Raw genomic sequence first — 26829 nt, 5'->3', positions numbered from 1 at the left:
TCAGCACATGGCTTTAGGTTTTCATGCAGTGTTTCTCATGGCTTCTTCAGGGAGAAGATAAACACTATAGGAGTTCTGTTCAATCAGAAAACAGAAATCAGAAAACCTATGGTGCAGTTTCATGTCTTCCTTCTACCATTATGCTTGAGACACAGATGGAGCTTTGTCACTGACAGCCTGCAGCCGAGAGATAAAGAAATCAGCTTCACTTAGCAATAGGACAGCCAAAAGCAGGTCTGAGAAGATGAGATGACAAAGTGGCTGAGACAGCTGAATGGGCTCTGCTGCCTTCACCTGTACAAAGAGGATGGTGATCTTTACCATGCATGAACTGCTTTCACTTGCCACAGCTGTGCTGGTTTTTTTCTTAGACTTCTGTCTGTCTGCCTCCTTTTTTTAAGATCAGAGGTTAAGTCCAAAACCCTATTCACAGAGCTGGAAAGAGGACATAGTTCACTGATGGATGAGCAGCTCAGAATGTGTGTAGAGGGTGCAGAAAATGACTGATGATGGTAAAGCAGGAATTCAACTTTATTCACAAGCGTATGGCAAGGCTCTTCTGATGTTGCCTCTTGGCATGCTTCCATTATTTTCTTCCTGTCTCTGTAATGAAGTTTATATTTGCTTGATTAACATTAAACCATGACAGTTGGTAATTGCAGTAAAAGGTTTGAAAACTTTGTGTTTGGGATTTTAATATCTGAAGTAATGGGAAAGGCCACACCTTCATATCTGTTCCTGTGCCTCTCAGCTATGTGTGGTTTGTATGGAGGTTGCAGGAGCATGGGAGGGGTGAAAAGCTTGGTCTCAATTTTGTCATGTGTCAGAGTGAAAACACACCTCATGCAGCTGGTACATTTGTTTTTCAGGGAAAAAAGCTGTAGTTTTCCTCTGAGCTGTGATCAAAATAACCCCACGCCACAGAGATAATTAAATGGAGAAACAGTAATTGATGTGCCTATACCGATACCATTTGCTGTGCCTAGTACCCCAGTGAGCTGCAGATGACTAGCTTTTTTTTTTCTTTCTCCTGGGATTGCAGTTACAGAGCTTATGTTACAGAGAAAACCCAGAATTTAATACATTTTAACTTCTGAACTAAGAAGTATTCTTGTACAGTCACAAATCACAAGGAAACCCGGAGCTGGCAACCTTCTTTCAGCTTCCATACTGGTTCAAACCCAAAAGCTTACTGGACTAATTTTATGAGTTCAAATTTCCAAGGAGCATATTTCAGATTCCCAGGCATGAGCTGTGCAAGCATGCCCAGTTTCTGAAGCCCAAGAGGCTGCTATGAAGTGCCACATGTGCTTTTTTCAACTAGAAAATAAGGATAACTTTGGCCCATGGATGACAATAAGCCAATGTTGGAACTGAGCCATCTGACAAGGGAGGATATATGAAAGAAAAAAAATGACACTGGTCTGCATTTCAAAGGAGTCAAAAGTTAACCCACTGTAACAAATACAGTATTTTATTTGTTTGTTGGTTTGTTTTCTTTGTTTTCCAAGGCAAAAATAATTTAAATAAGTGGACATATAGATCTGATGAAGCACTAAAATTCACAGTGACTGATGATAGATACGGCACTGAATTTTGCTTCTCTACTGTAGTGCATCTTCATTAAGGCAATTTTAGCTAATCTCACTATGGATTCATTAATCAAGTGTAGTCAGGATGTCTGAAGGGAGATAATGAGCAGGGGGAAATGGCCTATTGTTTTGATCTTACTCTTCAGCTAGTTAGTTTGTTGATCATGTTCCATAATATTTGTACCCTGATAAGTTCCAGTTGCAATTAGTTATCATAAAAGACAACTAACACATCTTTATTTACTTACAAGTTAAAAATTATTCCATAAATAGATCAATTAACTTTGTGTTCTCTGTACATCTCATGCCTATGCAGATTTACAGCCTGCAGTATCAGTTAACAGTGAAATGGAAACAAGGTGAACCAGTAGCATTTTAAAATTTCCTCCCTTTATCCAAAGATACAAGCATCCATGGAGACAAAGTCCCTAATCCTACATCTTTTTCTCTAAGCACCAACATCCTAAATGCATACTGCAGTATCAAAGTCCTTAGTGCCTTCCAAAGTTTCTCCTCTAAATAGCCTAAGAAAAGATTTGTTCATTTTTAACTTACTTTTTACTCATTTAGGATTACATACTGTATATCTGCCCCACATAAAGCTGTCACTATATCACTTATAAAAAAAAAAAAGTTGAGATTCTAAGAGCCCAGGGGGTCTGGAGACTGCAGAAGATGGGAATGTTTATAATCTCTGTGATATTAACTGCAGCACTCAACCTCAGGTGACATAAAGCATGCAAAAAAGAACTTTCTGTCAGTTTTATTATTTCTAAAAAGGTTCCCCTTGAAAGAGAAGAGTGACCTTGCTCTGCTGAGCTGACATATGCCACTGAATTAATGGCTAAGCTTTGCTGTAGGGAAGCTAGCAGTAACATTACAACTCCAATGGCTGAGTTTGCTGTGAACATTAATCAGGGGAACCAACATGATGTATCAAACACTCATTTAAAAGTAATAAAAACTAACTCTCTTTCTTCCTCCCCTCCTCCAAGTTTCTTCGAATTAGCTTATTGTTGATCATTACCTGTTGTCAAGGGTAAGACTGCAGTATGGCACTAAAACTTGTATAAGGATTTTCTAAAGTTTGCTTACTCTTCAGAAAAAACAAGTGAGCCTTTGGGATGATCAGAATTGACTGTGACTTAGAGGTTATTTTTTTAATCTTGTTTCCATCTGGAAGGTCATTTGAAGGAATATCTTCCACTGAAAACGTGCCTCTTCCTGGCAGGGCATGCAGAAACTGTTTTTCATTCTCAGTGACTCCCTGGGAGCAGGACCAGCTTCCATGTCATGCATGAGCAAAGTATAAGATAGGCAAGGAGGCTCTTGCTGCCATCAAAATAATCGCTGTAAAGGATCTTGTATGTCTGTAATACAGTGGTTGAGTTGCAGAGGCTCTGACCAAACCACTGTCACACCAAGCAGGAGCATTTTCTGCCTATCTGCTGTCGCTCTGCTCTGGGGCAGGCTGGTGATTGTGCTACAGTCAGCAGCTGTGGCTGCTCCTCAGGCTTGCTGAATGGAACAGTGTGCTGGTTTGAGTTGGAGTAGAGTTAACTTTCTTCACAGAGGCTAGTATGAGGCTATGTTTGAGTTTTGTGCAGAACACAGAGTTGATAATGCAGAGATGTTTTTGTTACTGCTGAGCAGAGTTTACACAGAGTCAAGGCCTTTGCTGCTTTCCGTACTGCCACACTGGCAAGGAAGTTGGGGATGCATGGGAGATTGGGAGGAGACACAGCTGGGACAGGTGACCCAAACTGACCAAAGGGATATTCCATACCATATGACATCATGCTCAGTATATAAGGGGGGAGGAAGAAGGAGGAAGGGGGGACATCTGGAGTGAGTGAGAGGCTGTGTGGTTCTTGGCTGCTGCTGGGGTTAAACCACGACAAACAGGAAACCCCTCAAACATGCTGTGTCTGCCTATGCTATTCTGCATGTGGTCTATGTGCAGCACAATGAGGCAGTAGGCTCCTTATCGTGGCTTCTCTTCTAGCAGGGGAGCATACATGGCAATCACATTCCCACATGCTCTGGGGAAATATGCTGGCTGCCCCACTCCACGTGTGCTGGACAGGCAAGGGGGTCCCTTTAAAACTGAGCCCTTGAGGGAATTATGCTTTGTCTTCAGGCATATATATTGTCTTCACTTAAAGCCTGCAAACACACTTTTGAGTAATTTCTCTTGCACAGGAAATCCAGCCAAACCCTGCAAGGTCAAGCCCTAGATAATACACAGCATTAATAAAATCATGCAGTATAAGTAAGCAGGGGAAGGACTTTAGTTGAAACTAGGTGATTCGGTTTAAAAATACGAGAATTCATCTGTGAATTCATCTGGTTTGAAGAGGAGAAAACTTCAGGAAAGAAAAGATATTGATATTTAAGGGATGAGATATCAAAGCCTGCAATGCTTACGTAGTGTTTAACCAGTCTTTACTCAGGCAGTGCTCCCTTTTACTGCAGTGATGGTTTCATGGAGTGTGGATTTCCAGGCTCATCCCTGGATGTTTCTGCCCATGTGCAAATGAAGGGTAAAAAAAGGGTAGCAGGGAGGTAAAGTACACATCATGCCAAATCCTTAACTGTCATTTTCATAGCTCCTCTGAGTTTGTCACACATCCTTAACCTTCTTTTAAAGTCATTTTCTTTTCATGGTTTCGTGTACCACTGAAAGTCACTTTTAATTAAATATCATATAAATAATAAAGTCTTGATTGCATAATTAATGCAAATACCTGTGTGCGCTTCCGGAATTGGACAGACTGCCAGAAGAGCACTTGGAGTGACTTTTCTCACTGGGAACTGAGAGTGCTCTGCAGCAACTGGGCAGGAACAATGGTGCTCAAAATTCATGGTCAATGTGCTTTTAAAAAAAGAGGAGTCAGATCCCTTTGCCCTCCCCTTGCACATTTTGCAATACTCACTTGTGCAAACCTCTCCTAGTGTTGAGATTGACCATTCTTAAATTGCTTCTTTATTCAGTTCCTCACAAAGTTGTTTAATCAACACAGTACATTTTTTGCCAGACAAAATTGTCTTTTTGCTCAGACATCCTCATCTTCCTGAGGAGGACTTACAGACCTTGCAAATCATCTCACCCTTGTTTAACTTTAGGATCAGTAGGTTCCCCTTTGCTTGCAGTTGCTTCAGTGCCTGCCCTGCACGAGGTGCCCCATGAAAGCACTCAAGACTGGGTTTCTAGTGGAAACTCTGCTGTGTGGGCTGGGCAGTCAGGAAGTATGTGCTTCATGTCAGCTGTGGTTTAGGCTTGAGAGACCAAGGCTGGTACCAGATAGAGGTACTGAGCTGCTCAGTGTTTGCTTTGGAGAGCACAGTTTGTTGACCTGGAGGAGTGTTAGGTACGATGAATTCATTATTTCATACAGCTTTTTTTTCCATTCCTTTTCCATCATTAAAATGAGGTTGCTTGCTCTGAGGCTTCATGGTGGCAGTTTTGTTCAAAGTCCACTGCTCCTCTCTCTCCCCACCTTCTTGCCATTAATGAATACTAGACCATGGTAACAATCAGTCTTTTATAGAGTCATTTTTAAGCCAGTGAAAAATGCCATTTTGGTAGATTGCCCTATTTGAGTTAGCAAGAACAAGCACTAGCATTTTTTATTGCTTTCAGCTGGTGAAGTGCAAGGTTTAGGCCATGTTTTGTGTGGGCTATAAAGTCATATTAATGGATTGAGCAGTGGTCAGAAGATCTCTATGTGTAACTAATGTGTAAATAGGAAAAATATCTCTGAGGTAGAGGTCTTCTCTTTTGTTAGTTCTCTTATTCTTTGGAGAGTTACTGAACCTTGTATGCAAATTTTCATTCTTTATACTGAAGTCAAGGGGTTTTTTTGGTGATGGTGTTGGTTTGTTGGGTTTTTTTCACAGAACATCCCAACAACTAAAAATTGCTATCTTGCCATCTGGGAAAGTAGGAGACAATTCTTTAGATTATCTATGCAAGAACATAAACTAGTAATATTCATCTCTACTTGGTAACTCTTAATTTATTCTCAGTCTCCTCGTTCTGAAGGGACTAGGGCAATCAGTGAATAGAAGAAATTAATCAAAACCTGATCTCCACTTATCTCCGTCAATCGGAGCAGCAAGCACAGGCTGTTCTCTTGGGGCTTACTGTACCTTCTTCCAAGACAGAAGGAAGAAGACAAGTGTCTGTGGCAGGCAAGGAAATTGGACAACATGCTGAGTTCCCTTTTCACCCAGTAACCACATCTGCCCCTATACATCTTACATGGTAGTATACAGATGAATAGAAGCTAAAAATGAAAAAGCATGGAAGAATTTGAAGAGATTTACTTGTGTGAGAGGGTTGGTAGAAAGTCATTACATCATGCTGGACTTAAAAGATATTTTGAATAGGACTTCAAGCAAAATATAATGGGCCAGAACTTCTCACAGCAAGGAACCAGATCTCTGAGCAGTGTGAATTGTCCAAAGGAAAATATGATTTGAATATCACTCATAATGATTATTTAGCAGTATAACTGCTGTCAGTTTTGGCTCAAAGGTTGTCTTTAGACACAGAGAAGCTATGACTAGTTTACCATAAGAACTGACTTTTCTTACAAGGGGAGGATGTTTTATAACAGAAAGGATGGATTGCAGAACCTGTTGTTGCTACTTTACTATTTGCATACCGCACCGTACTATTTTCTGGGGAAAATGATAGGCTATTTAGAGACAAACCACACCATCAACTGTAGACTGTCCAAATGAAAATAAACAACAATTACATAGCATCTATCCATTTAAAATGATTATTTAAAGTTCCTGGACTTCAGGGGATAAACGAGATAGTAGATTTAAAATACTGGAAAGTGTCTTTGATATTTTCTATTATGCTAATTTGATATATGGAAGGGGAAGGGATGAAAGTTAATTTGATGATTTGTACAAATCATTTGATTTGTCCTTGTGTGGGAAAACACAGTTGTTTCTCTCCTGCTCATGCCTCCATTAGATTTTACTTAGCAAAGTCATATTTGCTTAACATATTCATTGGTAGCTTTTGCATGAATCCAGCCAGAAAAACCACTTAACTTTATAGGATGCTGAATCCTAGTATCAAAAGTCAATAGCGTATTTTCTCCTAGTAGCTTTGCATTTACTTTAAAAGCTTCCCTTCACCTGGAAATAAGGCCTGTCCATATCTTCACAAAGTAGGTATTCCCTGACACTAATGCAATGACTGACACCACTGAAAATAATAGTCCCATTCCCTTTGCAGCCAGCAGCTCCTAAATCTGCTTTTTGTTATCAGTATAATGGGGTTGGATACATTTTTAAAAGGTGGTGCCTATTGATTATTTAATGGAAAATGTTAGTATAGAGAATTGCTGAAGCAGCCCTATTTAGTGCTCTCCAGTGCAGCAAGACCATTATCTAGAACAGTGGAAATCATCCTGTAACCCTTATTAATATTTAATAAGGATGAAGCAACATTGAAGTACACTACAAAATAGCCCCAGGCTTCTGCACATGTAGGATTTAAGGTTGTTTCAAGGGTCAAAAAAGGATAACTGATTCCCCTGTCCTCAAGCTGTTTATAGGTAAGACCAACAATAAACAATGTTTTTCTTCTTGTTCCTTTTAAAGTATTTGCAGCACATCTGCACTTCAATATACAGTTATTCCTACTAGACATATTGAAGTGATTGAATGCAGCAGAAAGGTCAGTGTATGTTTAGAGATTGCTGTGTGAGACTACTTTATACTTTCCAAATATTGCTATAAATCCCAGTCTCCCTCTTTCTTTCCCTCCCACTCCATGCCGCAGGGTTGACAAGCTAGTAAAAGGTGCTAATCCTGTCTAATAGAACCCTAATCCTTAGGGCTGTGTTTTTATATCATACTATTGAGCTAACCCCTTGTCACAGGATATTGTTCATCTACTTAATAGCAAAGTTCTTTATGGGAATTTTAGATAAAATTAAAGTGTACAATCCAAATTGCCTTTTTCAATTTCACAAGGTAAAAACAAACAAACATACCACAATGTTTAGCCAACAGAGATTTTTCGGAGAGATTACAATCAATTAAGATGACAGTCGTGTGGGATTTTTTTTTTTCATTATTTTCCCCCCTCAGTGAATAGTAAATGTCATTTTACTTGCCCAAAAATATTCACAGATCTGGGTCAGTTTCTTCAAATAACCTTTGGCTGGAAATATTTTCTAGGTTAGATGTGCTCGGAAATGTAGTGAGGAAAAAAATGTTTTTTCTCGTTGTCTGAAGTTGCACTGCTTAGAACATGGAGCCAAAATGTGGGTACACTTTCCTCTTCCATCTGGCTGTGTTCAGACCTTTCCCACTTCTATGTCCATATTATTTTTTGGGGGGTGAGGTGGCAGAGCCAGTTAATAAATAAGTTTGGGAAAACAGGGAAATATAAGGGTAAGGAGCTTTTATTTTCAGTTGTGTTCCAAGGAATGCTGATTTTCTCCTTCTCAAATGGAGACTTTAAGATGAAGTATTTTCATGTGGTTTCTTGTAGCTTTTCTTTGTCATATTTTTTTCCTGCAAACTATTTTTAGATTAAAAGAGACTGCACACAAGAGATAAGGGAGCTCATATAGATAGTAACCCTGTGATTTATGAGCAGGGACCAAATAAGATGGGGTCCCTCCTGGATGGAAACACCCAGGGGAGGTATGCATGTGCTCCACATAGCTGGTATCATTTTGATGAACACCTTCCTTAAGATCAGGATTGTGAAGCCTGAATACCACCTCGCCACTCTGATTCCTGCAGTGGACTAACTGCTGCCAGGAGAGGAGACTGTAAGGAGACAGAGCAGCAAATGGCAGCTTGGCAGCTGTGGACAGAACAACTTCGGGGCCATATCTGCTCTCAGAAACTTGCCAGCAGCTGAAATCCTGACTCAAACAGGTCTTTGGTTTTCCAGCTTTCCGGAGGACAGCACTTACAAAGAGTACCCTGCTGCTTGGGTATGCAACTGGAGGACTGAGCACAGCAAGGGCAGTATTCTCTGCAGCACTCAGTGTTTGGGCAGCTCTGCTCCTCTTACCACCGAGAGATTTCTCCTTAGCTTTTCTGGGAGCAGGTCCATGCTGGCATTAAGTGTGCCTGCAGCATGAAGGCAGGAAATGGGACTGGCTATTCAACCAGTCCTTTTCTACTCCTCTTTTGTTGTCCAAAGGATGCTTTACCTCAGTTTTCTCTGGGGCTACCTCATGAAATTCTTGCCTGGTGGAGAAGATTGAAACTCTGTAATAGTAGAGCCAGAAGCTCACAGGATTTTTGAGGCTTGTAGTGTTTCCAGATGGAGAGCAAAAGGAGGTAGCTGGAAATGCCAGGTGGAGAGGGCACAGTGGGTGCTTTAGAAACCTGTGGGAGATGAAAAGACGACTTGTGGCTGTGGGTGGGGGAAGAAAGCAATGGAATAAGGAACTAGTTTGGCTGAAATCATATGGGCAAGGCAAAAGGATGAATAAGTACAGGAAAAGCTGCAGCCAGGTAGTCTGAATCACTTATTAAATTAGTCAGGATGTATTTATTTTGTGGTTTGCTCTTTAGTTCAGTGTTTTTTCCTTCCAGAGGGGATTTTGAATACTCAAAAATAACCTGAGATGATATTGCATCATATATAATAGTAAACCCTGCTCAAGAACACTGATAGTGCATTAAAGACTTCTATTTAGTATGGAATAGTGAAGTACTTAAAAAAACCCCAAGTCTTTCTGGATTTCTCTATAAGTATTGGTGAAGGCATAAAAGTAAGCTCTTAAAGACTCTGTAGAGTGGATAGATGTCCAAATTCTGGCTGTTATGTGGGCTGCACTTGAAAAGACTTCTGACTTTTCATCAATGCCAATTTTATGCATTTTGCCACCATGGACAGTGCAACGTCAGACAGCTCTGCCTAGGCATGTCTGATAGGTATTTCTGTGTGACCTCTCTCCTCAAAATCTGCTGTGCCACTTCCCTACTTTTCATGTCACTTATCCACATGCAGAAAGGGTGAAAATTAGAAGGAAGCAAGAGAAATCTGTTCACAGTCTCTTAACGCACAGCTCAGGTGATGCAACCTTTCCTATTCCAAGTAAAGTTGTGGCACAGGAAAAAATTGTATCCGTTTATGTTTTAAAATCAGGCTATCAAATTGGAGAATTGGGAAAAAAACCATGAGGCCTGCCTAACTATTCTGTTACTTACTTCCTCTGCAATGTATGCATTTTGGACAAGATGAATTCATAATCCTTAGCGGTCCTTGCTGATTCCTCTTGGTAAAGAACCATAGTCTCCCCAGCTGCCAAAGTAAATTGTATACATTGCCACAACTCACACCACCATAACCAAGTCTATAGCTTATATCATATTTGTGGGAACACCTTTTTTTTCCCAAGCTCATAGACAGCTTTCTTTCATCTCTACAAGTAACACATAGGTATGTGAGTATAAGTAATGCAATACATATGTTACTACTTACTATTTGAAGCAGTGTTGTTTCTCTTACTCATTTCTCTGCTTCTGGCTGTACAGTCACATTTTTTTTCCCCTATAGTCACCTTCTAGTTTGTTTCTAGTTGGATGTAGCAGTTCATGGTCCACTGATACAGGAGGAATTTTTAACACAAACAGGTGACTTGACAGTTGTATTTAAGTCTTTATGACAGAACAAAACACCATCAGTGAGTCAAGGTTTGTCTTCTCTTCTTTTACAGCGCACAAGCAGCTTTGGAAACTTTGACCGTTTCAGGCACCACTTGATATCAAAGACAGATGATTCAACTGAGGTCTGTAGAATACAAAGTTTAAATTTCTTCAGTTCTCTTTCCCACGACAGTTATGAAAAAACATTGGGAAACTAATGTGTAAATTTTACACTGGCGTGCACTTTCCTCATGTACCTGAATCTGTCTGGATGACTGAGTCCTTGCCAAAATGAACAAGAGAATGACATCTAAACTTTGGTACTTTGATGTGAAAGTTAAAACCAATTCTTAAAAAAAAAAACAAAACAAAAAACAAAAGTGCATTTCATGTTGTTGTATGTCCCAAAGTAACCAGAACTTTACAAGTAACCCACATACGTGTCACTTTTGGTTTCAAGACACCTGCAAAACTCTCCTCAATTCTTATTTGTGTTGGGGAAAATAAATTATGGGAATCAACATTTTCTAGCATGAAACATATTTTCTTTCTGTCATTCACACATACAGTAGTGTCCTGCAAACCTGTTCAGGTACACAATTTCCCATGAAGATGGCCATGACTGACTTTTGCCATGCTAACTGTATTAGTGTCCTTAATATTTCCCTGTAATTCCTGCTCCACTACACTGCATTTCATTTACATGGTGAGTTGTTGCTTACAGTTTTATTTCCAAACAGATATCTGAGCTGGAGACTGTAAGTGACATTGGAGAAGCAGTACAAACCAAAGCAGCAAATAATGGAGGAAGTTTGAGTAAGAGGATGAGAGCCATTTCACTTACCATGAAGAAAAAGATGGGTAAAAAGTACATCAAGGCACTCTCTGAGGAGATGGTAAATACAGCCTGAGAGTTTTGTGTTTGTTGACAATACATGTGAAGTAAAAATGTTATATGCATTTTTCCTGTTCATGTTTCAACTGTCATCAGTTATGATAATCCATAAAAACATAGCACATAGTTAATTAAACCAGCTTTTTGTACGTACCCCTTCTTTCATGTGCATGCTAGTGTACACATACATGCACAGCATCACACAGTAAGGTCCCAAGACAGTCACAGGAGTTTTACGTCATTTAATTTTATTTTTCATCAAAGACCATTTGTATAAGCGTCACAAAAAATCTCCTAATGTGGACACAAAGTTGAATCCCATCATCAGTCTGATACTCAAGTTGTGCAAAAAGCTTCATTAGAAGAATATCTCTCTCGATACAAGAATTATTTCCAAAGTCCTTTCTGCAGAGGTCAGCCAGCATCCTAGAGAATGACAACTCATATGCCTTATCTCCTTTTACCTTATCTAATCATAGTGAAACTATCTTTATTAAACATAAAAACCCATAATGTTTCACATGCTGCAAACCCTGTTTTCTCAATATACTGCATCAGTGAGTTCCAAATTTTAAGAAGACATAAGGAAAAAGAACTCATCGCACTTATCAATCCTAAAAAATCTAGCTCGTCTGCATCCTACCTCACACATGCGTCTATATCAAATAAGTAGAGAAAATAAACAAGAAACTTTACAAGTAGAAAATAGTGTTTCACAGGATACCTTTAAACAGCTTTTGGAGGTCAAAGAGAAGGATCCCCATTTCATTAGTTTAGTTTTCTCTTTTTGCTAAAAATTGAGAGGTTACAATCCATGATTTTTATATTTTTATATTTACCTTCTGCACATGTACAGCAACAATTTCCATGACAAAAATTCAATGAATTATCTGGTTGGACACACATGTAGCATGATCTTGATCCCTGCAGGAGTTGATGACAATCAATACCAGCCACCTGATTAATCTATGGGTTATGCTGCTGACTGCTGTAACAAGCACAGTCCTTGCTGAAAACCAATATAGTATTAGTGCTATGCCTGATACATACCTGTATGGGTCTCTACTTCGTACATGCACCATCAGCTTTGCTTCACTTCATCAGCCATCTGATGAATAATTAATATTTCCCCAAATATAATGTAACATTCGAAGTACTGCAGGAGCATTAGGATTTCACACACACTGACAATGTGATGAAATCTGCTGAAGAAGTTCCTTCCTTTGAAAGCTTGTCACCATTTCATTTACCTGTTACATCATCTCCTACTTACCTGTGACTGAAATGTGGATCTTATTGTTTTGAGCAGGCTGTGATTTCTGAGGTGTGGTTTATTGGTATAAACTCAAGGGGCCAATTTCATACACCATTAGATTTTGTGAGAGAAACATATGTCTGTTAATTCTGAAATTAACTGGATTTTGAGGCCAATGCCTCAATGCTCAATTTTTGAGCACCAATGCTGTACATGTGTGCAGGCTGTCTCCTGAAGGCCCTGGCCTGGGGTGCTAGCCTGCTGACAAGCGACCATGCTTTTCAGAAGTTCAGTGTAAAACAATTGTGTTGGCTAGCATTTCACCATGCGCTTTCAGAACTGAATTTTATATTTCCTTCTCTGATATAAGTGGAAAAAAACACCTTATCTGGCTACCTACAAATTTCCCATTAAAAGTCTTCATTTCTGCTGAGGTGTATTGCAGGATGGAATGAAGTGAGTGGGACAGAGACAAGACCAGAAATTTCTCCAACATCATAAGGTGCTAGGGGTGGTGCTGGGCATCCTTAGTACCAGGCATCAGCTTCTAAAATGTTTTCTCACTTAGAGTGGTTCTTAATAAACGACAATGATGAGTTAATTTCCAATGATGATTTAAAAGGGAAAAAATGTTTCTCTAGTATACATTTCTTGGGAGTTAACATCTGATTTTTGTGTTGAAGAATGAAGAAGGAAAAGATGACAGTGATTCTGGTGGTGGCATACACACTGAGAAGGCCTCCCTAAAACCCAGTGACTCTTTGGAAAGCCTCTATAGTCTGAACAGTGGCCAGAGCTCATCTAGTAAGTACAAGATAGCTATACTTCTTAGTCACTAGATCAATATAGTTACTATTTAAATCTGAGGTATCAGAGCTGGTGATCAAAAATGTGATGGTAGAGAGCTCTTCAGTCTGGCAGACAAAAGCGTAATTTGATTAAATGGGTAGCATTTAGGGTGTATATATACCTCTCTCCAGAAATAAGTTGAATGTTTTTAAGAGTGAAGAAAAAAACACAACATGGATTATAGTGGATGTTGCTGGTATCTATGCCATAAATATTTGGTGGGATTATCACTGCTATAGTGCTGGTACCCATGGGGTTGCAATGACTGGGGGCAGCCACACAAACATCCTCTCTTCAGGTAGTGGCTGTGAGTTCATCCTTTGCCCTGCAGATGTGAGGCAGGCAAAGTGAAAGGTTTCTCTGAAATGATGGATGATGGGGGTTTAATCTGGCAGTGTCAGATCACGATGCAGAAAGACACCACCCACTTGAAACCCACTGAAAACCCTCCCCCAACAGGTTAGTCTACATCAGAGGGCAGAGGAATCTCTGATGAAAAGTCTGCCTCCACCTCTCTATCTGTAACTCAGCTGTGGACATTTTCTGGGTGGCAGACTACAGCTGTCCATTGCTGTGCAACCACTGCAGGCACTACCTGAGCCTGAGAGCAGACTGGAGCTGCAGCCCAGACCATTTGCACTGTAGTTAATCTGGCCCTGAGACAGAACTGTGCACTTAAGTAATCACCTCAAACAAAACCATTTTTATGATCATTTTCTATGTGATTTGTGAAAATCGTATTTGGGAGTTTACTTTCAGCACACTGCTGCTCTTATCTAAAAACATATTTGGATGGGATATTGCAGAGCTTGCTCAAATTTGCTTGAATTACTCTGCTGATATTTTATTGCTCAACTTGGATGAAATGACAGGCAGAAATGTTGATAAGATTAAAATTTCCCTCTGCAATGCAGGTTCCTTTGATGTTTCAGCTAGCTCTGTAATGAAATAAAATAGCTTCTACAGTACTTGTTTTCATTTCTCTGAATAAACTGGAAAAGTTCAGCAGAATTAATTCCCTAAATTGCACTTTTAGGGTACATTTTATTAATCTGCAGAGGTAATATTTCAAAAAGTCTGTAAGCAAAATGTGTAGTCTATTAGTATCATCACCAGGAAAAGATTAATGTAGGGAAGATATCAATGAAAGATCTCCTACCCATTTTCTTTGATCTCTTGTAGTATGATTTTTATTGAATGTATTTATCCTGGAATATGTCAAACCCACACTGTCTCTGTTTCTGTGTTTTTAAACACTTTCCTGCTGCACAGAATTGTATGTCTGGGTATATGGTGCAGGAGATATCTCAACTTGACTCTCTTTAAGGTGGGGTGACCAGCTGCTCAGATGGAACAAGCAACAGGGACAGCCTCCGGTTTGATGACGAGGTCCCTTACAGTGGGCCCTTCTGTGGCCGAGCCAAAGTTCACACTGACTTCACACCAAGTCCTTATGACACTGACTCTCTGAAAATCAAGGTAAGATTTTCACCACCAGGATTTCTTCTTTTCCAGTAAGAATGCCGGGGGGACACACATTTCTTACACGTGAAGAATATGTTTATTAATGCATTTTTAAACCGTTAAGCATGTGTATCACTCTAAAAGCCACAAAAGTCTAAAAGTTCAGACAATGTTGCAAAAACAACTGCTGTTAAAGGCTTTTGAAAGCATAGATTTCAGGTAGGTTACCTCATCGTGGTAGCTACCTAGATACCACAGATTTCCTCAGAGTAAAATACATGTTGCTTCCCACATAGTAGGTCTGGACTAAGAAAGACTGAAGTCTCGTGGGATGTGAAGTTGTCCCCTTGATTTTTCCATAACAGCTAGGATATATCAAAAGCTCAGTGGCACCCATTGTCTTTAATAAAAACAGTTTGCTTTACCATTAAGCTTTTCTTTAAACCTACCTTTGAACTATGAACTTTCTTTGCTCCAGACATGGCCTGTGTGAGTGAGGAAAAGGAGCAACAGATATAGGCCTCATTGAACATTACTAAAAAAAGCACAGAACTTTTTTCTCCTTCCATGCATTGATAGATTCAATATCATCATCCTCCAGATTACTCATGTCTGTAATCTGGACTTCTTTTCCCTCTTTGTAAGCACCTGCATATCCAGATTATATTCACACCAGCATCTTTTCTTCTTCTTCAGAGCCTCTTCTATTTTGTCAAAATCCTCATATTTTTCTCATGCAGAATCCCTCTCCTCCTCTCTGGCCTACCTTACAGGTATTGCTCTGCCAGTACTTGCAGTCTTTGTCACTTGCCCTTCAATTTCATTCACATCTAGGGCATTTCTTTCAAAACAGTTTAACTGTTTTAACAGATTAACTGGTCAAAAATGGCATATGCATTCCAGCTCACATAGATTCCTTTTTTTAGTCACTACAGTTGTGTATTTTATTATTTTAATACTTAGAGTTGAATCCCCTATATTTATCTCACAAAATTTCAGTACCCTTAATCTGAATTCAAAGTGCATATGCAGCTGAATTTAGAGCCACTGCCTAATCTGGACCTGCATCTACATTTGAAGTTCCTGAGCCTTCATGAGTATGTAGAATAACATCAGTGCTTATAGAGCTTTAAACAAAAGTTTGTTTAGTTTCAAATGTGCTCACAGCTCTGAGCTCCATATTCTAACAAAACCAGGTCACCAGAACACAGCCAACTTCATACTTGGGTTATTACCAAAACTCACGTGACCACTTAACTTGCAGGTTCTTGACCAGACTGGAAAAAAATTAAGTGTCTTGTACGTTAACACATATATTAACAAACAGAGTTTGATTTCTAACTTTGTAACAGCATGCCAAATGAAGTGGGCATTTGTTGGATAACTCTTCTAAGACTTTCAATATTTTTATAAGTTCTGTGGTACTTGCCAAGAAGAGAGGACTCAATTTCGAGGTCCTGGGAGTGAGCCATGTAGGGTGTATGACTTACAACGGAGCTTTTTTACTACACGAATTACTCAGTGACTGTTTTGCTGAGCTGAGGCCTTGGTCCCACAGCATGGCTGTGAACATCTTTACCAAAAAGCCCTCTTGAAGTAGCTGTGTTGTCACTATTTTTAGTACTCTTATCTGTTAGTGAGAGCACAAGTGTGGAGAACTGAAGCCTCTAGATCTGTCTGCTAAGGCCCAGTCCACTATTTTCTCAGTCAATTGTGATAATAAGAGTAGGAAAATTTGTCAGTACTTTGGGAAGGACAGTAAGGAAGATATTAAGGGAGTTTATTGCCTTTGGGAAATATAGCCAGTGGTTTTTTTACTGTAAAATGGGTAAGAGTCCACCTTTCACATAGCTCAGATACCAGGCTTTGAACACCCTTCAGAGGCCTGATAATAAGATTATTGTGTAAATGCTTTGGCACATATTTAGAAAATTACCTTGCAGTGTTCCCTTGCTTTTTGCCAAATCAATGCCCACCCTCCATGGCAAAAGTTGCTTGCTAATGCAACCCTATAACTTTTCAGAGACCAAGTGGAGCACAGAAATTGTGAGAGGGACTGCTTATGCTCTCTTCTCAAAGTTTTGCAGATAAGGACTGGCTCCATTTTCTGTAATTATTTTCCTGGGATTTTATAAAAGTAAAGAAGATAGATCTACTTAGCCTTAAAAAGTTACTTCACACTGACTAGTGCTGGTTTTGGTCCATAGAGGAAAAGCTGCATATAGCAAACCAGAGGTGTAAGCAGTGGTGTGTTTTTCTATTGTTCTAGAAAGGAGACATTATAGATATCATCTGTAAAACCCCCATGGGCATATGGACAGGCATGTTGAACAACAAAGTAGGAAACTTCAAGTTCATTTACGTGGATATTATCTTGGAAGAAGAAGCTGCACCCAGAAAGATAAACCCACACAGAGGAAGAAAAAGGACCAAGCCTAAAACATTGCAAGAGCTCCTGGAATGTGTCCACCTGCAGGTCAGCCAATGCATTTCCCAGTTCTATTTGACAAGTTTCATTTCTGTGCACTGGGGTTTGGATGTCATTTACAGGCAGGAGTAGAAAGGCAGGTTTCAGCTGTTTTGATTTCAGCAAAGCAAAGCAACTTCACGTCTCTTTTATGTGATGTGAGAGGCTTATCAAACTGCATTTTACCACGTCATTTGATTAGGCTAAGAGACTGCATGCAAAGAAGCACAGTGGTGACTTGTCAGGTGACAGTAACCTGACTACAGTTGTGTGCCTAAGTGTAGGAGGTGCGTGACTGTGGACACGTCAAAGACAGGACTGCAGTCTGACTCCAGTGCCAAAATTTAGAATTTGTGTTTCTAATTTGTTGTGATCTTTAGGAAGCAATAGTCTTTTTGCACTCTGCTCATGTTGCACCTCTCTCACTCTGATACCCTAGTTCTCAACTGAGTGTCAAAGGTATTGTGGACATGATTTACAAGAAACATTTTTAATAACAGTAATTGCTTTGCTGCTGATGCAAACACTCCTTTCTCTGGAGTATGCACAGTTTCATACCAAGTCGACACACAGCTCAAGGGGGACCATGAGTGACACAGCACAGCTGAGGGCTCCCTCAGCTTCTCACCCCTGCTCCTCCTGTGCAAATGTAGAGTCCACCTCTCCTCAGAGGTCCTCCTGGACCCAGCATGAGAGGCACGCATGGAGTCACCCACAAGGGCCCAGACACTCAGCAGATTAAATCATTTCTGTTCTGGTCCAGTTTGCTGTCAGACTCTGTTAGACAGCTCAGGCATAGATGCTGGGATGGCCAGGAGGACCCCCAGATATCTCTGCCTCTGTCCTTTCTTGCTCTCCAGCTCTGGTTTTATGCCAAAGGTGACTCAGTCAGACTGGAGAGTGAAGCCCATTTCAGACTGACAAAAAAAGTAAAAGTGAAATTGTGCTTATTCCTCTACTAAACACAGTGCTTGTTTCCATGAGAGGATTTGCTTGTTTCATTTTTTGTAGGAATATGCCTCAACCCTCTTGTTAAATGGCTATGAATCTCTAGAGGACTTAAAGGATCTACAGGAAAGCCACCTGATTGAATTAAACATTTTGAACCCAGAAGACAGGGCAAGATTGCTATCAGCAATTGAAAATCTACAGGACTGTGACAGTAAGTGTTTAATATTTGTTAAGAGTCTTGTGCAAGTTGAAGCATATTTAAAGAAATAGTGATTCCCACATTGCTCTCTTAAATGCTTTTTCTTTGAAGTATGAAGCATGGAGACAGATGGTTTTCTTATTTCTTCAGATAGCAAGATGTACATCTCATCTATATATGTATATGATTACTATACTAGTAACACATGAATGATTTTAAATTTCTTATTTATAGGTCCTACACTAGAGATTAGCAGCAACTATTGTTTAAGAACAACCTTACTTATGGTTGGGGACCCAACTCCCCAAGGGTTCTCAAAGTCACAAGGTCTATGCAAGAGAAAAAAATATAAAATCCCAAACTCTGCACTAGGATCTTAATCAAAACTGAACTTATTTCAAATAGCTGCAGTAAAGAACTTTCTTTAATTTTTTAAAACATTGTTCTGCAGAAGAATACAGATTTCCTTCCCTCACTTTATCCCACACTTAAATCCTTATCCAAATTGGTTTCTTTTGTAGGAAGGTTTTGTAACAAAATATAAATATACACTAATAGGTGGTTTGCATTCTTTTATCAAAATTAATCTAACCCGTGTTTCTGGTGAGCTTCCAAAAGCTCAACGTACAGGGTGTGTATATGCATGTGTATTGATCATCATTTTGTTTTCTTCACTTGTTACGTTCACAAGGAGTGGAAATCTAGGATACAGAACAGGAAAAAAAGTCTTCTCGTGATATTTCCCATCTGACTTCCAATTTTAAAAATTTTTTGTCAAATTCATAGAAACTACAGCTAAGCATCTACTTAATTAGAACTCTGCCAATACAGGAAATGTCTTCCTCTTCGTTAATGTTTCTGCACACTCTCCACTATGCTGAGCAGTCATGTCATCAAATGTGCACTTGCAATTGAGAGGCATCTCTAAGAAAGAAAAGGAAAGGCAATGTCTTCCATGGATATTTTAATATTAATTACTGTCAGGTATTCACTTATTATCTCCTCAGTAGGTAGACAGACTTTTTCTGAATGTTTGGGCTTTTTCCGGAATCCCATTTGTACATTCAGTCTTTCCTGGTTTTATTCAGCTTCCAGGGAAAGGTAAGGTTCTTGCAAATGCATTGGAGAGGCATTAGAAGGGTTTTCTTTGCTCTTCAGGTTCAGAAGTTCTTTCTGGTCTATACCTTTGTGAGATGTCAGGCTAGAAAAGGACTCTTGAAGGGCTTTCTGTGTAGAAGCAGTGGTTGAAAGAGTGAATCCAGGAGGGGAAAAAAGGGCTACATGAATTGTGTTGCAGGCACCAACCTGGAAACTATCTGAAAATACATTTATTTCCCTAGTTTGCCCTTAAACTGAGTACATATGTACTAGTATATACTTTGTGGTAACTAGCCTTGCTGTGCTTTTTGTGCCTTTTGTTGTAAATGTTTCTCCATATTTTACATTTTATCAAAAAGTAAAGTAAAATGCAAGATTGTAATTTCAGTTTTGCATCAGCGTGAACACCAAACCAAAACATAATATTTTTGAACAGACCACATGAGAGTTTCAAACTATTCTGTAGTAGTGAGGATATGGTTTACTATTTGTATTTGTTGAGTAAGTAAAAGCACAGCAAGCAGCCTTAGACACTGAACCTTTTTAGGAATATGACACCAAGCTGTTTTTTTCTGAAGGTGTCTTAATACTTCATGTCCTACATACACCTGTTAAAGGACCAAACCTAAGAAGGTCCTTACATGTCCCATACACTGAAAATTAATAATTTTACTTTTATTATCTAAATAGGGTTGTTCCTATAATAGCAGTGTGGGATTAAGTTACTTGTCCAGCAAAACAGTGTCCCTGATATTTTCTGTTTGTTAGTCTAACAGTTCAAATTCTTGCAACGGTTCTTGAAATAGCAATATTAAATCTTATAAAGTGGTCCATGCTTCAATATTAGTGAAGACAGTTATCATTTCAACAGGTAAAATAATCATTCAATAGGTGATATCATTCAGTATCATTTCAAGAGGTGAAATGAATATTAGCTTCACATGCACTTTAGATAGGTACAGCAAACATTTCCAGTATTCAAATTCAATAAAATAATTTTCCCAGTATTTAAGGATGCTCTCAGGGACCAGGACCACAGCATCTTAATATGTCATGCCAGCTATAAGCATTCATTTAAGTCTTGTTGAGTTTCATAAGACTCATGTATATTTTAAGGTAAGCCATACATAAATACTTTCCTAGTCTGAATCTGGAATCAGGACTGAATCAAATCCTTGCCTTGTCCAGTTGCAAAAGGATCACAGCATTTGTCATGTGACTTGTAGGGACAGAACAGAATTTAACAATGTGCTCTGAAAAGCAAGATACTAAAGACTAAAATGGATAGAAGCTATCTGTTAAGTTGTTATAACAAAAGATGGGACATAAAGATGATCTTGGGGATAAGTTCAGCATGAGTGATATTGTACGAATCATTTGACCTCTCTGTCCTTCTGTCAATCAAATTGGAAAATTGGGTTGAAAGAGGTGGGTGCTACTGTGAAAGTGAATTCTGCATCTGAACTGAACTTCCCTGGGTCAATATTTTTTTTTCCTAAATGGGCATGGCTCAGTCCAGCATAAATGATTTTTTTAATTAAAATTGATTTTCTGCATTGCTTAGAAGTGAGCTGCATAATTACCCACAGCCACAAGGTAATCTGTTTACTGGCCAAGTCTATTCTAGCTAGAATTTCAGCACTTTTCCAGGCAAAAGTTCACTTTTTTTTAATAAGCTTTGTGAAAAAATGAACTAAGGCCATAGACCATATTTGCTGTTCTAAGCCCATCGTTCTCACAGAGCCTGGAAGAATTCCTTGTCTCTGCATTACATTCATGCTTCCCTGAAGCATGTGTTTGATTAATGGATGGTGTGTCAGGTATGGTACAGAGTTGAAATACGAGGGTTTCTGAGTTTTTGTGACTCTGCTATTATTCAGAACAGCCAAGCGTGCTGGAACAGCCCCATTTTACTAGATTCTGCTATAAATGTGGTAAAACAAGATGTCGCTTTTCTTTAATGTGATATCTGATCTTGTGGGATGTCCAGATGTTTTCAGAGAGCTTTTAACTTCTTTTTCATTCCTTGCCTTTTTCTTGACCTTTATTCTATGTTATATTAAGTGATTTCTTCATGCAACACACTTGTGACTATATAATTCATATTGTAGAATAGACATTTATTGAGTTTTCTCACCAAAAGACCTGCAGCAACAGTTTCCACATTATACGCTTCTTAAAGCCATGCAAAATGTATGATTTCTGGCAGTGAGAATTTCGTAATCTTACATTTGATTTAGATCTGATTGAATTTGAATGGAAAAAATTTACCCATATTATGCCAGGAATCAACAAGTAAGCTTTATTTAGCAAATGCTACCACATGTAGGTAGCATTTTTTAAGCAGATTTTGCTTTCTAGTACTGCACTATCTTCTTTCTACCTTTCCTTGGAGTCCAGTCTGAGTCCAGATCCAAAGTCATCATATTTAAGCACTTCAGGTAGCAAGGCTATCCTAGGACTGCAATGTCTTGTAAGTTCCTCTTGACCTTCCTGCCCTTTCCAGGATCTCTTTTTCAATTTTCTGTAAGTTCATCAGACCTATATATTTGGAACAAAATGATTGGTTTCCATGAATTCATGGGTGGGGAGGGAAAAAAAATTCGGTCTTTTTCATAAAGACCTTTAGCTAAAGGTCTTTATGAAAAAGCTTTAACATTAATAGCTTTCCATTCTTCTCCCAGATGGCTTCTAGACAGGAGATGGATGTCTGTGCTTTTGTAGGACGCTATTTTTAAAGTGAAGCAGGATGGTTAATGAATAAAGCAATAAAAGAAGTTTGGAACTTTTTTTCTTGACTGCTTCCTAGGATACATGTTTTTGTGTGTGCAAAATAGGCTTGATTCCCTTCTCACTTAGATGATTTAAGAGGTTCATCCCTGAAGTCCAGTGGGTTACATTACTCTGAAGCTACTCTGAGTGAAAGAATTAGACTTTATTGGATATGTGGGTACAGATCATTTTATGATAAAAAAGGTGGATATGAGCAATTTGGGGGATAATATTTTATGCTTATCTCCCCAAATCCATTTCCTTAGCTTACTCTTCATATTAACTGCAGCTCATTCTCTAAATTCCATTGCCAGTATCAGATAAGGTTTGTTCCTTATTTGTTGTACTTGGACAGCAAGATAGTAGATAGCTAAGGACACAACTTTCAGTTCTCAGCTGCATTTCTTCCATGACAATCAAGCATTAGGAGTACCATTTTACACTGGGCAGTCCCTTTAAATACGTGGGATCACAGAATATCTTGTCAAGGTCAAATAGTGCTCAAAGAAAATTTCCCCTTCTGTACTGTGGTACAGATCATTGGCCTGGACATAATATTTCCAGATTTCCCAAGGAAGCTCATCCCTGCATGAGTATTAGTATTTTTCACCTTTTTTTTAGGCACATCTGTTTGCTTTCAGATTTCAGAGGAAAAAAAAGAATATTTTCATTCCTCTTTTCACCATAAACTCTCACATTGGTTCAGTAACTTTTCCCTCACAGAAAAGGCTATTCCACTACCTTCAGCGAGTGCAATTTTTTTATTTGCATGTATGTAAATGTCCACAAATGGTTTACTCCTTTGAGTTCCCAAAGTATTGAACAAACAACTTCAGGGTTCTCTGCTTCTTTTTCAAGAATTATCACCCTTTATTACTTCAAAATGGTACTTTCTGAGTTTGATGCTTTGTGAGTTTTCCTTTCAACACTTAGGTGGTCTGACTGGTACAGGTACTACAGGTTGATACTTGGCCTGTACACATGCTTAGGAGGTCTAACTTCATGCTCAAAGACATGCTTTACTCAGGGGTGCCCAGCAACAGGACAAGGAGCAATGGCCATCAACTAAAACACAAGAAATTCCACCTCAACATGAGGAAGAACTTCCTTATATGGAGGGTGGCAGAGCACTGGAACAGGCCACCCAGGGAGGTCATGGAGGTTCCCTCTCTGGAGACATTCAAAACCCACCTGACGTGTTCCTGTGTAGCCTGCTCTAGGTGACCCTGTCTAGGCTGGGGGCTTGGACTACATGATCTCCAGAGGTCCCTTCCAACCTCCAATTCTGTTGTTCTGTGATTCTAAATAGCCATTATATGGTGCTTCTCAGTATGTCACTGCTGCACCCTCCAGGAAGGCAGGCAAGTGACTCCGTCTAAAGCACTGTGCTCCTAGCCCAGTTCTCCTTCTGGACAAAATTCATGCAGGCAAACTCTCAGAGGGCACATCCATGAAGTATGGCTTGCTACTGGGTGACCCTCTTTTTCGCCCAAGACAAAATCCAAGCCTCCTGCCACTCATCTGGTTTAAACTAACACAACCGCACAGGAGTCAGTGTGACCTCTGTGCATTCTTGAGCTGACTTGCCTTAAACCTAAGCTTAAAGTGATTTCCTAATCAGGACTTTAACCTCATTAAAAAGGGGAAAAGAGCTGGTGAAGGAAAAAAGAAATCTATCACCTGCATGTGTCATGCACGCCTATGTAAGACATTGAATAACAAAAACTAATTTTAAAGATCTACATTAACAAGGAAGATAAGTATGCATCATACATCTCTTACCAAGGCTAAAGGTCTCACATTTTTTTCAGAAGTCTGAATATAATCCTACTGTCTAAAGTGGTACTGAAATATATGTGTCAAAATGATGCATATCTTGGACTCTTCTGGCCATATCATAGACAACAGTGACTGAAAGCTATTTATCTTAGGTGAAACTGCTTTACTGTAGAAAAATGATAGGGCTTTCATTTGTTGATAAGATATAGTTATTTCTGGTGATTCTGCAACATCTAACAGCAGTTTAATTTTATCAATTCCTGTTTTCTGTGCATTGTAGCTTTCTTCTGATGTCCAAAAGATTAACACAGAAAACTTACCTTTACTAATGTGGAACTTGAACAGTCTTAGAGAAAGGACTTCAGTAGAACTGAATATGAAAGCCAAAAGCTAAAAAAAAAAAAAAAAAAAAAAAAAAAAGAAAGAAAAACAAGAGCAAAAGTTGCTTTGCTTTTCTCACGAACAACATCCCAAATTGCATGCTACATATATTTATAATACTCAGTATCCTGTTCAAGTGGTTTACTAGCTACTGCGTAATATTTAAGTCAACATCTAAAATTGCATGCTACATGTATTTATGATCTCAGTATCCTGTTCAAGTGGTTTAGTAGTTACTGCATAATATTTAAGGCTGCTTAAAAGAGAAAAAAAAAAAGGTTTCAAAGTTTGCTTTCAGGTTTTTTTCTTAAATATGGAGGGGGAGGGGTGTTCTTCAACTTTTTCTGCTCAAAATGAAAAATAGAAGATCTAATATTTTTACTGTCTCAAATACCTGAATATTTTTGGTTTGCAATTTTTCATGTAAGAAAATTCCACTAGTGTTATAGGAAGTGTTACATAATTGCATGATTTATAAACAGAAATATTTTATTCTCCTAATTGAGCTAAATTCAGATTTTTAAGCAAAATAAAAAACTCAGTTCCAGGCTTGGCTGTTCCTTTTTCCCTGAAACATACGAGGGAGACATCAATGCAAAAAAAAAAAATTAGGATCTGTTTTTCACATAGGAACTACTCAGATTGTCTAGACAACTAGTAACAAGGCACTAATACACTGACTGAAACCGCATTTTCCTTGTAATCCACTAGTCACTTGGTTTTCTTTCCATTGTAAAACAAACAAAGTGGATGGAGGCTCCTCTCTGACCTTGAAAATGTAAACAGGATTAACACTTTTTAGGTCACTGCTTGCCGGGGCAGCAGATGATGCTGGAGAAGCAGATAAAAGTACCAGCAAGCAGCATTAGGCTGATGAGGGGATTAGGGAGGAGGAGGGCAGAGCAGTGCTGCCCACGGCCACGCAGGAGGGTTCACCCAGCCACCAGCACAGACACATCACAGCCAGTGGGATGAGTGCTGTGAGGAGTTAATGACACAGTTTAGACAAGGCTTTGCTGAAGCATCTGCTGTTATTTGTGCTAAACTACTTCTACTGCTACTAATAGCAGCAGTAATACCTTTCCTGGTGTAATGCCTTTTGTAATTCCTTCCTGATTTAAATCAGAAATCAATTGGGCCCCTACATGATCAAATATTTTCTCTGCAAAGACAGATAACATTTGACATGACAAACTGTGTTCTGTAAAGTGAGAAGGAGATCAAACAGTTAGAAATATCAATTAAAGCTGCTGAAATGTGTACTCTCTCACGCAGCTGCAATTAACCATTAATTTATTTGGGAACAAGGTGAAACTTTTATTCCTTGGAAAAAAGCTAACTATTTTTAACCATGAAGTAAAAGATCATGTGAAATAAAGGAACTTCCTTTGCAAAAGCAAAAAGGTACCAGTTTTCTGAAGGGCTAAATTCTAAGATTTGTTCCTTATACTTCGTTTGGAAAGGCAGACACAGCTTGAAGTAAGAAAACAATTACAGGAAGGTGATAACAAAAAAAAACACAAACAACCACGAAGCAAAGAAACAAAAAAAAAGTAGGAAAGGGAAAGATTTTACATTTTCTAGCTTGCTTTGTCAAAAAAATTACTGTGAGTAAACATCATGTATTTCACAGAGAGAAAATAGGAACACAAAAACCAAGATATATTAGCATCATGATATACAGGTGTGTTCTGTCTGTAGGGCACCAACTTTTTGAGCTTTCTTTTAGAAGTCTGTTGATACTCTCACCGAGTTGCAGATTTTTGAGTTTGAACAGATTAGTCATACAGCAGCTAAACAAGGACACTTCTTAGTTTGTTTTCATTCTATTTAGTTTTGGAGCAGTATTCAAAAACCATACAGCAGAAGTTAGGCATCTTAGCTTTCTCTGAGGTCTCTCTGTTTTGGAAAATAACCTCCTGGACATCAAGCTAAACTCAGGAAGTTCTCATCAGCCACCCACTTGCACTGAAAAGTTCAGTGCTTCAGAAAACCTGGTTACCACATATTTATGCTGAGCACTTCTGAAGACCAGAGCATTATGTCTCCCTACACAGCACACAGAGTATATCAGATGTTTGAGGTTACACTCAAAAGACACAGTATCTGTAGTGCAGTGTGTGATAAACAAGGAGCAGTAGGCTACATGATTAATTGTGTGAGCAGGCCCTGGAATACATGAATGTGGGAGGGGAAAAGTTGCCATCTCTGCGGTGGGAACGGTAACTTCACATGATGACTGTTGCACTTGTGGATAGCCTAAAGGACCTCAGGCTAAAGGATGAGTCCAAAGTCTCCAGCATTCATCTATGAGAAATATACAGAAAGATAAAAAACAACCTCAAAGTCAACTCAGATATTGTTATACTCGTGTAATCATGTTTTTATTTCTTTGATGCTGAGGTTTCTGGTTTCAATAGACAAAGGATACTGACCTAGTCATGTGTATATTACCAGACCTGTTTCTAAAGTTCTTCAAAA

The 26829-nt window shown here is 39.0% G+C and overlaps 1 protein-coding gene across 1 annotated transcript in view; it reads left to right on the top strand.

The window, feature by feature from the left end:
• Positions 1 to 26829, top strand: part of SAMSN1 (SAM domain, SH3 domain and nuclear localization signals 1) — a 35416-nt gene that overhangs the window by 8145 nt on the left and 442 nt on the right. Inside the window, exons 2-7 of the mRNA XM_009072502.1 lie at positions 10310 to 10381; positions 10979 to 11134; positions 13072 to 13192; positions 14565 to 14716; positions 16971 to 17177; positions 18180 to 18330. Coding sequence (XP_009070750.1) covers positions 10310 to 10381; positions 10979 to 11134; positions 13072 to 13192; positions 14565 to 14716; positions 16971 to 17177; positions 18180 to 18330 — 859 coding nt within the window. The remainder of the gene's footprint in view (positions 1 to 10309; positions 10382 to 10978; positions 11135 to 13071; positions 13193 to 14564; positions 14717 to 16970; positions 17178 to 18179; positions 18331 to 26829) is intronic.

The sequence above is a fragment of the Acanthisitta chloris genome, unplaced genomic scaffold, assembly GCF_000695815.1.
Source record: "Acanthisitta chloris isolate BGI_N310 unplaced genomic scaffold, ASM69581v1 scaffold3234, whole genome shotgun sequence".
NCBI classification, from domain to species: domain Eukaryota; kingdom Metazoa; phylum Chordata; class Aves; order Passeriformes; family Acanthisittidae; genus Acanthisitta; species Acanthisitta chloris.
The sequence above is the reverse complement of the archived record's forward strand: the minus strand, read 5'-3'. Positions and strand labels throughout refer to the sequence as shown.